The sequence below is a fragment of the Nesoenas mayeri genome (assembly GCF_963082525.1).
Source record: "Nesoenas mayeri genome assembly, chromosome: 1".
Taxonomy (NCBI): Eukaryota; Metazoa; Chordata; class Aves; order Columbiformes; family Columbidae; genus Nesoenas; species Nesoenas mayeri.
The window spans coordinates 37,842,844-37,861,053 of NC_137541.1; the positions used below are offsets into that span (position 1 = coordinate 37,842,844).

The window sequence follows — 18,210 nt, forward strand, 5'->3', positions numbered from 1 at the left end:
ATTATTTTTATTAATAAGGGAATTTATGGTGTGGAGTATCATCTACCTATTTCAAAGAGATGGTAATCAAAGTTGTTGTTGAAAGCATTCAGGATAATGAAAAGATTGCTGTAATGGCGTAGGAAAAAACTACAATGATGGGGAATATTAACCGTGTATCCATTTATTTACCTCAGGTGAATATACTAGGGAAAATAGTTTATCGAGCAACTCCTGGACAGCAAAAGTTTTCAAAAACTGCCAGTGTCTTGTGGCTTCTCAAGCAGGAGATGGTAACTTGGAGACTGTTGTCCTCGCTTTATAGGTAATTCATTTGAAAAGCACGTTATGTTTTTGCACTGAGCTTGCTTTCTTGGATATATTTTTTATGAGTATCTAAATATGTAGTAAAGCAATCAAGTACCTATTAACAATCTGCTTATGAAACTAGGTGCTGATACATGTGCCTTATCTATTTATGGAAATGAAAGTTATAAACATGCATATTCTTTTTACCTTTGCAACTTCTAGTATTTTTTAAAAGAACATTTTTCTAAAGGTATTTTTAAAGGCTTTTACTTATTATGCATTCTGCTGAATTTTCTCAGCTTTATTTTAATCATTAACCTTTTGCACTTTTATTTCTAGAGATAGAATACAGTCTGCACTGGAAGATGAAACTGCATTTGATATCACAGTAAGCTTAGACTTTTGGGTTTTGGGGTTTTTAAGCAATATGATAAGCTAAATGCTTGTATTTTATTTTTACAGTGCCAATATTGCAGCCACTCAAAATTCAAAGATGAAAAAATGAGATTGATTTTATTTTTATCACGACAAATATATTATTTCATGTATCGTGAAAACCGAATTTCAATATTCAGTTGTGAAGAGAAAATGTTAGTGTAAAAGTATTATAAACTATACTTTGTTTTATTTCCTGAAGTATTCCACATACACTTGGAAGATTCACTAGACATAACTAACTTATTTACTTTAAAAAGTTGCATCAGTAGTGGTAATGTTCCCATAGGTCAGAGACAGTTTTGGTTTGCCTAACAGAAGAACATGTGGTCTTAAGCTGTCTAGCCTTCACAGTCCTGATTCCAATTTTTTTAGCATTCTTGTTTCAGATGTAGTCATCTATGTCAATACAGTAATTCTGGCCTTTGCTGCCAGAATATGCTTATGAAGACAAAACAATAAGTGACTCTGCCTTTCCAAAATTTATTATCACAGTTGCTCTTTTCTCAGTCATAAAATAGCTTCCTCTAGGATTCCTACTGCAAAGTTGTCACTATTAAATTAAACGCTGTTGTGCCAAAAACCAAGCTCCTTTTACCTGTGTTTTTTAGGAAAATGCATCTTCTGTTCTCTTTTTGTTGCAAGTCTAATGAAAGCTAAATTAATGCAGGAGAACAGATGAAAAGATCAGGGTTCTGGGGTTGAGTTTTTTGGGTTTTGAGTTCTTTTTTATTTGTTCATGTTAAGTGTGCATATGGTCTTGGAAAACGTAATATTTTTCTGTGTACAGTAATAAATCAGACTTAGGATAATATGAGTGAAGCTAGTGGAATCAGTGGTTCTACTATGTAGAATCTTCGTGTTCATATGTTTGGGAATTATATTCTGACCCTAATTTTTACAGTTTTTAATGTGAGTGGATGTAAAAGATCATCCGAATAAAACACATGTATAATGTTGTCTGCTCTTAAAAAACTAGTAGAGAAGAGGTAGCATACAGAACTTGTAGAAAGTTTATGAGTTAGTATGTGTTCAGTTTAGTATTTGTTTTTTCTGGCAATTTTTCTATGAGGTGATGATCAGCTTTTTCTTAAATAGGTTTTAACTGCTAGTGAAAAGACGACTGTGGACAACTTGTTTCAGAAAGATTCACTTGTTCGCCAAAGCCAGGTATGATGGAGCGTTTTTAAGATGAGAATAGAAATAGCTCAGCAGGAGATGAGATGAAATGTTTATAACACTAATGCTTTATGCACTTTATAAGCTCTTTCTAATACTTTTTTTTTAATATATATATTCACTGAAGTGTGATATTCTCTGTATGTGTAAAAATGGTGCTTTTTAGCCTCTAAAGATCAGAAATGTTTCTCAGGCTGGCTTGGAGAGAATGGAAGGCTGAGAGCTATTCGCATTTGGAGCATCTGTTACGTATCACTGGTGATTAATAAACCATTAAGTAGCACTGTAGTAACTGCAGCATCTAGTGAGAAATATAGATCAGTTGCCTAAAGAACCTTCATATTGGACACTTAAAATGAGAGTGGAATAGTCTTCAGGATGTGTATACACCTTTTGTTACCATGTAGACAATTAGTAGATCTAGAGATGAGAGGAAGGCGCTTAAAATATTATTTGTTACATGTTTGTTTTAAAAATATGTCTTAATTTTATTCCAGCTGGTGGTAGATTGGCTAGAGAGCATTGCCAAGGATGAAATTGGGGACTTCTCCGATAATATTGAGTTTTATGCAAAATCTGTATATTGGTGAGTTCAGACTTTCTTTGATTGTATACATGCTCCCATGAAGTATAAGGTGCACAGACACAGAATCCCTCTTATAAATAAGTCAATTTTTAAAAGTTGTTCAGTTCATTTACTTATTTTCTTTAAATTCTTAGATGTAAAAATTGACTTCCTACCCATCTGCTGAAGTATATCTTCTCAAAAGTCAGCTACTGCTTTTGGGAGGAAAAGATGGAAGGAAAACTATCAGAGCAATTTAATTTAATCTTAACTTGGATGCAGATTTGATTTTTTTTCATCATAATGCACCATAGGAGATGGTCAGCTGCTGATAAGCCTGTTATTTATATTGGATGAAACAATTTTTATTGTGTGTCTCTCTGGTCACTTCTTTGGCTCTAATTTTTGCCTGTTTTAAGTTCTTGTCATCACTTCGTGTCATTGACCCTTCACCAGAAGCCATTATTGTTGTCTGTATTACCAGTGATGGATTTTATGGCAGAAAAGACCAAAGACTATCTTTCATGCTATATGCCTAGAATACACCTGCCAGTAAATACAGGCTTTTGGAATCATGTGTTCATCCTAAGTTGAATTTCTGTCCTAGACTAACTTTACAATGAATGCTAATGGGAAATTTTGCTCAAGCAGAAATCAATTCATAGTTAATAGATTAATGATTGAAATAATGGGTGCTTCTGAAATAAATATATGTGAATTGATTCTAATATTGTACCTCTTGTGAAATGTTGTATTTTCACAACAGTAGTGCAGTCCATTGACAAACCAGCAAAACCAAGTGTGTCCATTCTATAACCATATTCCATGTAACAAAAAATATTTTTCAATATTTGTGTCTTATTAAAAGATGCTTGCTAAAAAAAACATTTTTCATTTTTCTGAAGACCATTTCACTACTTTCAGGGAGAACACATTACATATCCTGAAGCAGCGACAGTTAAGTACATACATCGGAAGTTCTCGAGCTCTGGTAACAGAATTAGTAAGTATTATTTAAAAATAAGTTTTGGTTTCAAAATGTATTGGAGAGAGCATATATGCTATTTTCACAGGCTTCCACCAATTTTTAGATAATTGTACTATCCAAAAGTAGTTGTGCTATCTAAAAATTTAGTACAGAAATTGTGAGGCAGGGCACCTCTGGAGTTCCTTTCGGGATACATGGACTTCTCTTTCAGCAGTCACTTCCATAACCCCACCCCTCATCACAAGTACCTATGGTCTATTTGGTGAAGTAAATGGCTTTATTAGTACTTCTTACATCTGAAACAAACTCATGTTTCTAACCAGAAAAGCTTATAAAACTGGAAGCCCTTGCGGATAAGGGTGTGCTGGTTTTGTACAGTAACTAGCAAAATGAAACCAAGTCCTGATGAGATTCCTTGAGAGCTACTATAGTAAAAGCTAATAGGAGGGAGGTCAAGGAAAGCACTGTCCAGCAGAAGGAGGTAATGAACTGTCTCAGTGACAGTGGAGCATAGCAGATTAATTCAATTGGGGACTGAAATGAGGTATTGATTGGCTTGAGAAAAAAATCGTTTGGATTAAATAGAAGCGAGTACAGCTGTTATGAAATGCCTTCTTGGTTAGAAGGTGGAGGAAGAAAAAGTCTGGTAGGTAGAGAGGCAGAAGGGGAAAGCATGTTTGAGGGTGAGAAGAGCTGGAAGATGAGAAGTTTAGGGCAAAAAACAAGGTGCTGGAGTAAATAGGAAATTTCAGCGGCTCCTTCTGATAGGCATGGTGACAGAAGAGGTATAAAAGAAATTAGAGAGGAAAACAGGGAAGTATCATGGTAGATATTACATGGGTTGTATAGATTGTTGTGCCAACATAAGAAGTGACTCCAAATTATAAAACAGGGCAGGAAATCATCAGAAGAGGTGGTGACTTTTTGCCTTCCAGGATCCGGATGCCCCTATAAGACAGAAACTGCCACTTGATGATTTGGATCGAGAAGATGATGCACGGTTACTGAAGTATCTCTTCACTCTCATCAGAGCAGGAATGACAGATGAGGTAAGCTGCAGAAAGTTACAGTACCTTCTTGGCTAACTAGTGTAACTATTTTAAATTTTACTGTCAAAACTAATGGAAAGCTGTGTACTAAAATGTCTGTTTGAATTTGACTTCCAGTGATTTAATTTTCAGTATATTATCAATACTGACAGTGATGGACTGCTAAATTAGTATTTTAATAAAATCTTGCCTCTAGTTAGGTAATTTTGGGTGTAGAATAGATATTAAGGAAAAAAATGTATCTTTGGGCTTTTTTTGTTTTTTGACAATATTTTTTTCATTTAGTGGCTTGATACTAAATACAGCTAGACAAACACACAGGATGTTTCAAAGAATTTCTAACTGCATCTCTAATAATCAGTGGATTATCATACAGGTGTCCTTCTCCATATACTAGTATGGAACACACAATTTTAACCAGACAGAGGGGTTTGATATATGCTTTTCTTAGAAACAGCATTAAATTAAACACACTTTACTTGCTCTACTCCTCTAGTGTTCCCTTGGGTATGTGATCTGAGTGGAGATGAGAGAGAGTTGGCTTTGTTTTTATCACTTTGTTGTATGAACAGTTGCAACTGTACATTTGGAGCTGTGTCCCAGGACTGAGAACTGGGGACCAGCGCACAAATTCCATAAGCTAATACTGCCATAGAAGAAACCTAGTAATGTATGGCGGTTACTGTTATTAGTTAAAATAACTTATTTGTCTTGCTGTCTACCTTTAGTTTTCTTACCTTTATTGTTTGGCAGGGGTCTTCAGCAGTGAAAACTCTGATAGACTTTATCTAGAAAGCATGTTGTTATCCTCCATTTGCCCTTTCACTGTCAGTCTGCTTGTTCCCCCACCTTAGAGAATATATGGTGTGTACCTTGTATTAATCCTTAGCTGAGTAAAATCCAGGCAATTTCAGTCTTAAAGCTGTTCTGAATAACGATTCCCAGTTGTGAAGTGACTTTCATGGTTCAGTCATGTAAATACTTGTATTGTGATGTTGTTTAAAGGCCTCAGCTGGAAACTGATTCCCTTACACTAGGCTTTGTGTATATACGATAGCCTTTGAGTAATGGGGCTTGAGATTCTTGTGCCCAAGACCTTAGACACAGGAATATGGTTACTTGCTAGTATTCTGTTCCAATATGGTGTGGATCTGTTCATTTTCTGAAACTGTGGGCACATGAGCATGTTGCTGCTGGGCAATTTAAGTACAAATTTGCACCACCAGTTGTTCTGCAGTTGCTACTGTCGTGTCCCTACTGTCTAAGCCTAAAGTGGGTTATTCACTACTGAAAGAGTTAACATATTTCGAGTTTACTCTGAATTAAGAATGAACCCCTGTTCATTTACCATACAATAGGTAATATACAGGAGGTAAGCTAGAACAACTTGTCTATTCTTTAAGTTTACTGTTTGTCCCCATTCCCAAAATGGCTGAATGTCAGCAGCCCTTCCAGTGTGAAAACAACAGAATTTGGCTAAACAAAGTGACACCTTAAACCAAACTTCTCAAAGGATGCCTAACAGCTGTTTAAATAAGCAAAGATGAAACTGTAGCATATTTCTCGCATTGCCGTGAATACTGACTGAAAACCTACAATGTTTAGTGGGAAAAAACTGACATTTTATTAGCTTTGAAATCTTTCAGTTATTTTGAATTTAAGATCCTTTGTGCTTATTTTTTGCATAGTAGAATCTCTACACGAATTAACTATTTTATTAATGTTAAGATTCTTAAAGGAGAAGCTGGTTGTTTTCCTACCTTGAAGTCTGTTGCTGAGAATATCCATTATTTTTCAGGCACAGCGGTTATGCAAACGATGTGGTCAGGCCTGGAGAGCTGCAACTTTGGAAGGATGGAAGTTGTATCATGATCCTAACATTAATGGAGGTATCTACCTCGAAGGGCATTTGAGACAGATGTAAAAATAGGGCAGAGAGCATTTTCTTTAACTGTCTGTGGCAAAGAGAAATAGCTCTTTTCACCTTAAGAGCCTTTTCTGTATCCAAAATATGTTACCGTGTCTGAACATTTGAAAACTAATTATGAAATTAATTTAATTGAAAGGTTTACTGGATCCATTTAACATGCTAAAGTCACTTTCTTTTTGAAAATTGAGCATAATCATTAGGATATCTATGTCTCAGAGTTCTGGACAGATTTTCTCCACCTCTGTATAATATTTCACTCTGTATTTTCTCAACATCTGACTTGTGCCGCCTAGCAAACATGGTGTTTCTTACAGACTCAGTTGGACTCTATGTCCAGCTTCAGAAGGGTATAGTAGGACTACAGTTCAGCAAATATAAATGTAGGATAAAGATGCTTTTAAAATATTTGAAAATTGTTAAATTACCTTTCTCCTTGTTTCTGGGGTTCCTTGCTTCTCTTTATGCTCAGGACATTGCAGGATTTAGCAAAAAATTTAAGAGCATTTCTAAATGGAGTGTGTAGCTGGGTCTGGAAGGCGCAACGCTTTCCTACTTTTTCAAGCTCTGTTACTTTTATCTGAATGCCTCACCAATGTTCTGGTCTTGTTTTGAGTGTACCTACCTACCTTGCTGTCACATGGGTTTTAATTTCATGATGCATGCCCTTATACAAGTGAATGCAGAATACCAGCACTGAAGCAGTGACATTTTTTAGAAGTTTGTCTTCCTTAAGATATAAAAATTCCTTTTCTCCTTGTGTTTTCCAAATGTAAACATTGTAGATATGCTACAGTCAAAACCACTATTTTCTTTGAAGCTGGATAGCAGCTAAGCTTTCCAAATACTGTAAACAAGATAAACGTGTACCGAGCTTCCAGAAAAGCCACCTTCTGGTCCAGATGAATACATCAAAGTGCTTTGGGAAGAGTTCCAAAGGGATTTAAATTGGGTTAATAACAGAAAATTTACTTTACCTTGTTACTGGTTTCTCTTCTTTTAATAGCACCTTTTTATTTTTTTATCTTTTTCATATAGGAAAAGAGCTGGAGCCTGTTCAAGGGAATCCATACAGGTGCATTTGGAAAATAAGTTGTTGGCGTATGGCTGAAGAGGTAAGATAATGCTGATGTACTTGATAATAACACAGAGATTGGAACTTTTCTGAAATCTGTAACATGATTTTAAGTAAACCTATCCACTTTATGTTTGCTGCTTATAGGATTTGCAATTAATGTTTCTAAGAGATCTTATGAAATAACATATTTGCATCTTGTAGTGAGAAATCTACATAATCACAACCAATTTTTCCAGCTTAGGAAATGCCTGACTTTTTTTATTTGGTTGAAACTGCTTACATTCACTTATACTTTCATCTTGACTTATTTGAATAGAAAAGGAAAAACATTGCTTTCTTTCCAGGTCAATATAAATTTTTCAAAGAAGTTACACAGGGATACCAGTGAAGGGGAAGTCACTTGCTGTTCTTATTTTGTGTCCTGACGTGTCCTGGGATTTTCCAGCTTTTCTTATAAACTGTTAGACGGAACATTTTGTGATGGATTAATCTCAAAATGTAAGATGACTAGAAAACATATATGCTTTCTAATTAAAAGTTATATTTTTTTCTGTTTATTTTAGGAGCAGTTTAATAGATATGAGAGAGCAATCTATGCAGCACTCAGTGGAAACCTCAAACAGGTATGTCAAACCTCCTAGTTAAATGGTGTTTGGTAGTTGTGCATTTTCTTTCTCATATGTGACAGTGATATCAGAAATACTGCAATTAGTAGTTATTGTACTTTTAAAGATCTAGTAAACAGGACAGTAGCAAATATTGCTGCTTCAGTAGACATGTTCTTTGTAGATTTGACATGCCTTAATTAAATATCCTTGATAGACTTTTCCTAGTATATGCTAACTTACAGTACAAACAGTTCTAATGCTGTTTTAGTTCTAGTTTAGTATTATTTAAGAGCTTATATGATGTCACCGTTCTTGTAGATGAGTTGGAGTATCCAAAGATTATTCTGTACCTGAATTTCATTATCGATAGGTTTTATACTATGTACAAGGCTCACTTTTTAAGTAGTTCTCTCTTTTTATTAGTTTTAATCCTCCAGATGTTTTTTGTGATTTCCCACTCCTAACCGGTGATTTTTTAAAATTATTTGTAAGAGCAGTGAGGAACATTGCAGGCTATTGGAGAAGATTCCTTGCTGTTTTAGTAATTGGTGGTAAGCTCCTATTTGAGGAGCTTGATTTGAGCCCCACACCGCCAATCTTGGTATGATCTAGTAAAGATAATTCAGAAAATAAAAAGAGGGGGAATGGGGATTGTTTTCAGTTTTTATTCATTGAAATTTAAAATTAATTCTTTTACATGAAAAAAGGCATTGCAGAATTAAACAGACTTATAGAACAGAAGATATTTACTTTCTTGTGACAGAGCAAGAAGACATTGAATAAAATTAAATTTCAGTAATTTTTAAATTACTGTAAGAGAGAAGCGTTTAATGAAATGCAATGTTTTCTCTGGAACTTGTCCCAGGGTTTCACTTGCCTGAAAGTGCCTAGCATGATTCAGAGAACTGGATATAAAGTTCTTTAAATCACCATAGTGGCAGCACTCCCTTCCTCCTACCTCCCATTGCTCGCTGCTGCACTGAGACTTGTTCAGCCCTGACATAAACCAAAAAGGCAAAGTGATCCTGCTGAAAAACGATGGGGCAGAACCGTGGATGGTCTTCATCTGGATTCCTTGGTACACAAGACAGGGAATGGTGTCGGAGTGGTGCTGCCTCTGGGAGGATAACAGGACCATTTATTTTGACTACCTTTGGTACAAGATAATCAGGGAACTAGAGCATTATTCAGTGAAACTATTTTTTGTGTCTTGCTTTGAGGGAAAGGCTGCTGTTTAAGATGGTTATTAGTCTGCTTTGGTGCCCAGAAATATTATCCTAAATTACAGTTGCTTTGTTTGGATTTTGATAGTTCTCCATCTCAGATAATTTTTGTTCTGTTTTTTTGTTTTGTTTTGTTTTTTAACATGTAGCTTCTTCCAGTTTGTGATACCTGGGAAGATACTGTTTGGGCATATTTCAGGGTCATGGTGGACACTCTTGTTGAGCAGGAAATACGGACCTCAGTAATAACTGCAGAGGAGATGGAAGAGCTCCCTAAGGATTATTTAGAAACAAAGTAAGTTTTAGGTAAAATTATGCTTCTGCACTCAACAAAAGGTCTTGTATGATCTGTTTGGAATATTCAAGGTAACATTTTTTGCCTTTTCTCTCCTACTTTGAAGCTGGACTTCAGAAAAAGTTTTTGAAGAACTTCAGGCAACAGACAAAAAGGTAGGTACTAATTACAGTGTTTCTCCTCATCATTTTAAACTATTCACTAGGATGTACTTTTACTCCACTATTAAACAAAATGCTCAAATATGTGCAGTAACTGATTTATTTCGGGTTTTCTACCTTTGTGATGTGTAATTTCTCAATTAAAATAGATTTTTGTGTATGCTGCCACCTTTTAAGGATGAAAAAGTTACAGGTTCTGTCTTGCCCCGTATCTGCCAAACTAGCTGGGTGTGATAGAGGAACAGCTGACTGTCAAGTGCTGTCAGACATACAAAGCAGACAGACTAAATCAACTATTTAATACTTTGATAAAATGTGCAAAGATTGATTACATGTTGTTTTATTTATGGGAAGTTTGTGTACATATTCCAAAACGGGCCTTTCAAAATTTAAAAGCGTATGTGCTTAGACTATATTTCTTTGTTACTTTTAACAACCACGATACTTACTTAATTTAAGATGGAATACATAACTTATATGTTAATTTTGTAAAGATTAAATTGAAGCTACACTTATTTTTATTTGATGGAATAGACGTATTTCTTACATTGCTAAGACAAAGACATGTTGAAAGACAGCTTACAGATTGGTGCAGTCAGCCACATATACCCAGCTGCCTTTGCCTTTCTAGTGCAATCCTCACTACAGAGCAACTTTACAGGTGCACTTGAATTGTATTTCATGCATTAGTTCCTCTAGCAAAAGAAAAAAAAAATCCCTTCCTCCTCAAGTAAGTTTCTTTAGGCCCTTTGTTTAAGGATTTATACATATTGTTGGTTCTTCTGTGACTGCAGAATCTCTTCTCTGTAACATTGCTATTTATTCTCCTCTTTAGAGAAAAAAGTCCTTGGTCTTGGATGTCTTCCATGAAAGTATTAACTCCACAGATCTATATTCTGGTTATTTCTTTCAGTTTGTCAATATTCTTGTAATTTGACACTGAGATACCAAGTGCCTTTTCTCCTGCTTTTTGTGCAGAATATCCTTTGAAATAGGATAGATTTTTTTTTCCCAAAGGAACTTTTGCTTTATTTATAAGTTTGATTTCTTTATACATTATGCTATAAGATTTTACTCAAAGTTTGAACTTTCTTTTTTTGTCCCCAGAGGGTTATAGAGGAGAATCAAGAACATTATCATGTGATTCAGAAATTCATTATACTGGGAGATGTGGATGGTGAGCTTCTCTCTAAGTGATTTTTAAATGTCAACTGACTACATTATTTCTAGTGACCTTTCCAGAAACTTATATGTGAATGGATTTTAGAAGCACACAGTAGGTAAACTCCACCTAAAAGCTAAGCTGCTTCATTAGTCAAGAACTGTAAGGACTTTCTGCAGTTTGACGTACAAGGTAGTTTTCAAAGAAGATTTGAAATCATGTAAACATGTCAGAATATGTGTGAGACTACAGTGTTTTCTCAGAAATTACAAAATACCTATAGCAGATATTTAAGCCAAACAGCTAAATCTTTCCAAACCATTGCTGTTCTGTTTTGTTGGGCTTTTGAGGCTAAATTATATTTGTTAAATAAATGCATAATTTTGAAATATTTATTAGGCATTTTTTTCCTTGTGATATGGCTAATATTGACGTTTCATTTGTGGCTACAGGCTTGATGGAAGAATTCAGCAGATGGCTTTCCAAAGACAGAAGCATGCTCCCAGGACACCTCCTTCGTTTCATGACGCATCTTATTCTGTTTTTCCGCACTTTGGGTCTGCAGACTAAGGTGAGCTCGCTTCTGTTTGATTTGGTGTCATAGCAATAGCTAGTCTGTCAATTAGAAAGGGTTACGTGTAAATATATCAGCTACATGCAATGATGGTAAATTATTACCAGGCTGATGAGGAGCTGCTCGCTTAAATAGTGTATTTGTTGGTCTTAGAGTGTAAGTACAACAGTGAAAATTAGAAAAGAACATCCTCCTCACCTCCAGTTCAGCTTGAAAATTATTTTTTGAGGATCTACTCAGAAGCCCCTTATTGAGAAGGACCCGACTCACACTTCAATGTCACGCTTATTCATAGCAGCCAAGATGCTTCGAATATAACCTTATCTTATACACAGTCCTTGAAATTGTACCTATTGCTCTAAACTCATAAACATTTTTGCTTTAGGTAACTGGTACTAGCTGAAACTTTATTTTCCCCAAATATATACTAAGTGTAGCTTACTAGCTACCTAGCCTGTTCATGCTAAATAGACAGATAGGTTGCATAGGCTGCAATTAGTCTTTTCTGAGGCAATCACAAGGATTAGAAGCTCTCCTTTTCTACTGTTTTAAAAATTAGAAGCACTTATATATTGAATGAGTTCCGGAATGTAACCTGTTTTGGCAAAAGACAAATCTGTGCTTTCATTAGATGATTTGAATACAGCTCTGAGTTATGTTTTTCCATGCCTCTAATCACTGCTTCATTCCCCTGTTGAAATTTATTTTGAAGTCCGTTAACATTTAGCTAATTAAGGGGAACTTGTGTGTGTGTATACACATACATTTTTTTAGCAAGACTGAAAATTTGATAGAGTAGGTCTTTAAACTCAAGTATGGTAGAACATAAAATAGAACCATAGAACTGTTTTGCTTGGTCATGAGCATATGTTTAACAGAGGGGACAAAAAAGGTGCAATTTCCTACATAAATTCCATTGTGAGATTGTGAGTTGATTACTGTTTCTACAGTTTTGGAGTAGGTGAATTAATGATTGCTTGATCCAACTCTCAGCAGACCTCAGAGGAAAGAGGTAGTAGTGCACGCTTTTATGATACTGATTATTTGATTGAAGAATCATTTGGGTTGGAAAAGACCTTTAAGGTCATCGAGTCCAACTACTAACCTAGCACTGCCAAATCCACCACTAAACCATGTCCCAGAGTGCCACATCTATATATCTTTTAAACACCTCCAGGGATGGTAACTCCACCGCTTCCCTGGGCAGCCTGTTCCAGTGCTGGACAAGCCTGCCCGTGAATAAATTTTTCCTAATATCCAATCTGAACTTCCCCTGGTGCAACCTGAGGCCATTTCCTCTTGTCCTATCTCTTCTTACTTGGGTGAAGACACCAACACCCTCCATGCTACAACCTCCTTTCAGGTATTCATAGACAGCAATAAGGTCTCCCCTCAGCCTCATTTCCTCCAGGCTAAACAGCCCCAGTTCCCTCAGATGTTCCTCATACAAAAACAATTTTAAAAATAGCCAGTTAGACCAAAAACTTTATGATGCAGTTGCTGAAAAAGAAAATCCTTGGAACACTAAGTCTTTGAATCACAAGTTGTACTTTTTTTTAATCATTCTCCAAGAAAAACAGTTCTTCCAGATGAGCCTGTTTGAATGTGTAGATTACTGAAGGCGGGGGGATAAGCAAATAACCTTGTGTCTGTGTAAAAATGGTAGCCTGTAAAGTTTGTGGGGGGGTGGTGGTGGTGTTTGGTTGGGTTTTTTTCTGCATTATCTGATTTAAAATTGACTTTGTATTTGTTTGCAATAAGGAGGAAGTTTCTGTTGAAATCCTGAAGACATACATTCAGGTAAGCTTAAAAATAGTTTGCTTTCTCTGATGTAATTTTGACATAAAGGAGGAAGAAAAGGAGACTTAAGGTTACAGAAGGAAAGAGCTATGATGCAGTTAATGCTCTCTTATCAAGAAATGCATGGCAGCTTGCCTAATAAGCAAAGTTTCTGTCTGCAGTGCTTAAATAAGAGATGGTTTTATTGATCCTTGTTTAGAAACTGAGGAGAGGAATCTTACTATATCAGACCAAAACAAATATTTGTTACATATTTATGTTTTTAAATGAAACATCTTTTTTACATGAGCAAATGTAAGTAACGTACTTATATATTAAAAACAGATGAATATAGTATGTTTTTCTAAATATTTGCTTCTTATTCTGCAGCGCATGATATCTGAGAAGCACACAGATTTAATAGCATTCTATGTTAGCCACTTGCCCCCAGAGCTGGCTGTTGCTCAGTATGCTTTATTTCTCGAAGATGTTACTGAAAGTGATCAGCGCCACCACTGCCTTGAATTAGCAAAAGATGCAGGTGAGATATGCTGATATTTGAATTATCATTTTATACTCTGGGTGATTTTGTCTTTCAGTAGTTTTTAATGCAAGACCTAGCTATGAAGATGATGTTATTTCCTTCCTGTGTCTCTTCATTTTTCAGTTAAATAAAATTATGTGCTGATCACTTCTTCAAGTAGGTATATATCAAATACATGCTTTGGAGCTTGACGTGATCATATTATTTCAGAAAACTAATTAAAATATGTACCTGTTTGTGGATTTAGGAAGGTTATGAGTATCTTAACGTTTTTGTCCTATTAGTAGTACTCTTTCCTAGCTGTGGTGGGTTGCTTGCAATAACTGTAAGATTCCTTCCAAGCCTATACATCAAAGTAAAGGGATTACAGTGAAGCAGCACACTTACCATTGTCTGACAATGCTTCTGTGCCACTCGAAAGTCACAAAGAAATAGATTTACTGCAGATTTCAGTGCCTAACTTTTCTGCAATCCTTTTTTAGTCATTTTATTTTAAAAACTTGGTGCAGGTTTCAAAAATAAAACATTCTGCTTCACCATCTCTAAAAGAACTATTCTGAGCTTTTCCTGGTATGTTCCTGTCAAATCATAGTCTTGCCATCAAAACTGTAGGAATCAGTGGTCTTAGCAAATATACCTGCATGCTGGTCCCCAGCACAGACCAAAAAATTTGGTACTTCTGTTATTCTTTTTCCCATGTTTGATATTTTCTGTTACCTCAAATATCATTCTTCTAAAATACCTGCAATAAATCACATATCTCAAAAGCTTATAACTTATTCTGACAATGTGTGAGCAGACTGATAAAAACTACTAGTAGTAAGGAACAAGATCAACAGCTGGAGCATTTTGTGGTGTTTGAATTCATGGTCGCTCTTACACAGTTCTCTCTTACCCTAGGTTTGGATGTTGCAACCATAACAAAAACTGTTGTTGAAAACATCCGCAAGAAGGATGCTGGTGAATTCAGTCACCATGACCAAATGTTAGATACAGGCACAACTGAGGTGAGTATACTTTGTAGCGCAGATACTCCAGTTTGCAATCAAATACAGAGTCTTTTACCCCATATGATCCATATTTCTCATTCAGTTATGGTGGAAATTGCCTTGAAAAAGCCTGTGAGGGAAATGCACTTTCCATGTGCCCAAGTGAGGAGTAATTGCACAAATTCGTAACTTCTGTTTCTACATCTCCTTGATTTTTCTGGGCTGTGGTGTATGTTGCTCAGCAGCAGGTCTGTATGCAAACAATAAGTGGAGATAAAGCTCTTGAAAAGACTATAACAAAATACATTGTAGCTGAGAGTAGGATATTATTGTAGCTTCTCAGAATTATGAGGATTAACACTTTGGATCTCAGATGTAAGGTGTGACTTGCTCAAGTGTCATATTCCAGCTATAACAGGCGTTGCCTTCACGACAGTTTCCTTGCTGTCACTATTGAGTGTTGGTTGGATCCAACTCAGTACTTCAGTGACAGTGCGATACTGCTGATAGCTTGCATTCAAAGTAGTGTTTAGAAAGCAACTCATAGTTTGGAAACTTGTGGGGAATTTTTTGCTGTTCAGTACAAAGTTTAGACTCTTTAAGCCCAATAGGTAGTTTATCTAACACAAGAGTTGGAAGACGGTGATTGCAGGCTGATGGCACCTCTGAAGGTTGTAGCAAGGGCTCCATAAACGATGTTTGTACAGTGTATTCTTATTAAAGTTTGAGGAAGATGGATGGTAATCCATGAAGTTTTTTTGAGAGCTGTTGCTCATCCATTGGTCTATCTTGGGAATATTTAGAAATGAATTTTTGAATTATTATAGATTGCAGAGTGTTTTCTAAGCTTTTGATGCTAAAGTTGTGAATAAAGCAATCCTTGTTAGTATGTCATAATGCTATCCAAAGATCTCTAGAAACTTGTGTATTTCATTGACCAGATTTGACGTGTCTAACATCAGCTGCATGCTTGAAATGTTAGTGAATCTATATGTTGTTTTTTACAGGCGGATCAGCTGAAAATAGATGTGATTGACTGGCTCGTATTTGATCCTGCACAGAGGGCAGAAGCACTTAAGCAAAGCAATGCAATCATGAGGAAATTCTTGGGTACTAAACTTCACAAATATTGTAGAGATTTAAAATGTTGGTTTTATTCTCATTGGCTTTTGGCACTACTTTTCATATAGCTTTGAATCTAGTCTATTAAAAAGCATGAGTTTGTCAGTTTATAAAAATGAAGTATGGAAATTGCAAAGCTGTTGATACTCAGCTTGCATTCTCACAGCATCCAAGAAACATGAAGCTGCAAAAGATGTGTTTGTGAAGATTCCCCAGGACTCTATAGCAGAAATATATAACCAATGGGAAGAACAGGGAATGGATACTCCGCTTCCAGCTGAAGATGACAATGCCATACGGGAACATTTATGTATTCGGGCATATTTGGTGAGTTTCAGACATGTTATATTCCAAGGTATTACTGATAAATAATGCTGGCTTTGCCTTGGTGGTGAAACTTTAAGCTTTATTCATTTGATTTAACTTTTGAATCCTGGATGCACTATAGCTGTGCAATTAATGACATTCCTGTAATTATATGAGTCAAAAATGTCCAAACACTGTTTCCAATGCAATCCAGGAAGCCCACGAAACCTTTAACGAATGGTTTAAACACATGAACTCAGCTCCACAGAAGCCTTCTTTGTTACCACAAGCAAGTTTCACTGAAAAGGTGGCCCATGAACATAAGCAAAAGAAGTACGAGGTAGGTCAAAGTTCAAGTTGTTATTTACTATAAACATTTACATTCTTGCTTAGCAGGCAATCTTAGCTTAATGAAACAGAGTAGAAGACTGCTAATTCATATTGCTTGAGAACTCTATTATAAATTATTCTATTTTTATGTTGAAAAGGGAGTATGAGGATAGTAATGCCACTGCACAATAAGCTCTTTTTTTCTTCTATGACTCAGCTTTACATATAGTATTTTATGCTGTAATAGTAATTATTCATTAGAATGTGTTGATTGTCAGTGTTATTAAGAAATCTGAGTACTTGATTTTGCTATTTTCCCTGGAGATGGAGGATGAAGGCTATCCTGTGTTCTTGCATGTGTCACGTTTTCTCCTCTAAAAGGTGCTGCAGTTCTCTTTCTTCTGCCAAAAGTTATTTTTGCCTGTCTGCCCAGTGTGAACACACTGTATTCAGTTTATACATGTATTTGTTATATAAGCATGGCAGAATAAGTTCTTTAAAATTATCTTTCTTTAGTGGCTTCTAGTGCTTCTGAACAACCTGTCAAGACTTTCTGGACAGGGAATTAAGCAAGAATGGAAATAGCTGTTAGCAGCAGGCTTTTAGGTTTTGGCATTTGGCTAAAGACCCTAATTTGAATTAGAGCTGCACTGGCTGCTGCATGCTAGATACAGAATCTGTGTTAAAATAGCCTTGTAAATTATCCTGTTCTGCAGTAGTTTATTTTTCATTTCTTTGCCAGATGGACTATGGTATTTGGAAAGGCCTCTTGGACGCTCTTACAGCTGATGTGAAAGAGAAAATGTACAATGTCTTGCTGTTTGTTGATGGAGGATGGATGGTTGATGTTAGAGAGGTAAAATTAATTTTTATATCATGGCATAGACCACAAAGTATAGATTTTACCCAGTTGTACCCTTGTCATCTTTAGTTTGATGTGCTTCTGTTTACTCCGGTATAATTCACTCTGGCCTTGCTGTGACCAGTTACAAATTGCTTCTCCTTCAGTTACCACATAAATCAGATCTGGCAGTCCAGTCTAGGCTGGTTAGTCCAGTTTTGTGCCTCTGACACTACTAGTTATGTGGTTATGCTGAGTTGCCTTTTAAAGGTAAATTTTCATAATACTAATACATTATTTCGCTGTGGTAAGGATGCCGAGGATGACCCAGAACGAACACACCAGATGATTTTGCTGCGAAAGCTGTGCCTGCCCATGATGTGTTTTTTACTGCACACGGTGTTACATAGTACTGGACAATACCAGGAGTGCCTGCGACTGGCTGACATGGTCGCTTCTGAGCGACACAAGCTTTATACGGTGAGTTACTGAGAGCTGCAGACAGCTTAGCTGCCATGTAACAGATCTGTGGGTTGACTGTGGAAAAAGCTTCTATAGAGAGAGGAAGATGCCATATGTTCCTTAACAGCATAAGTTTCTTCATCTCTTCCCATTCACTGCAGTAGTAAAGGGTTTCCTTGTATGCTGACTTAAGGAATCAAAGATTCAACTTTGAAACACTGAAGATGATGACAATGTTTTGACAAGCATTTCTTCAGGGTAGCGCAGTTACTAATTTTTGGATGAGGGCTATTGAATTGAAAGAA

The 18,210-nt window shown here is 36.1% G+C and overlaps 1 protein-coding gene across 2 annotated transcripts in view; it reads left to right on the forward strand.

The window, feature by feature from the left end:
• Positions 1–18,210, forward strand: part of NUP107 (nucleoporin 107) — a 30,959-nt gene that overhangs the window by 11,700 nt on the left and 1,049 nt on the right. For both annotated transcript variants that reach the window (XM_080363361.1, XM_080363362.1), the window contains 21 exons: positions 177–304; positions 628–676; positions 1,822–1,893; positions 2,400–2,488; positions 3,392–3,470; positions 4,391–4,504; positions 6,303–6,393; positions 7,470–7,546; positions 8,073–8,132; positions 9,490–9,635; positions 9,742–9,790; positions 10,904–10,973; positions 11,411–11,529; positions 13,294–13,332; positions 13,702–13,852; positions 14,756–14,862; positions 15,852–15,954; positions 16,133–16,293; positions 16,487–16,612; positions 17,345–17,458; positions 17,756–17,923. In XM_080363361.1, the coding sequence (XP_080219487.1) occupies positions 177–304; positions 628–676; positions 1,822–1,893; positions 2,400–2,488; positions 3,392–3,470; positions 4,391–4,504; positions 6,303–6,393; positions 7,470–7,546; positions 8,073–8,132; positions 9,490–9,635; positions 9,742–9,790; positions 10,904–10,973; positions 11,411–11,529; positions 13,294–13,332; positions 13,702–13,852; positions 14,756–14,862; positions 15,852–15,954; positions 16,133–16,293; positions 16,487–16,612; positions 17,345–17,458; positions 17,756–17,923 (2,112 nt within the window). The remainder of the gene's footprint in view (positions 1–176; positions 305–627; positions 677–1,821; positions 1,894–2,399; positions 2,489–3,391; positions 3,471–4,390; positions 4,505–6,302; positions 6,394–7,469; positions 7,547–8,072; positions 8,133–9,489; positions 9,636–9,741; positions 9,791–10,903; positions 10,974–11,410; positions 11,530–13,293; positions 13,333–13,701; positions 13,853–14,755; positions 14,863–15,851; positions 15,955–16,132; positions 16,294–16,486; positions 16,613–17,344; positions 17,459–17,755; positions 17,924–18,210) is intronic.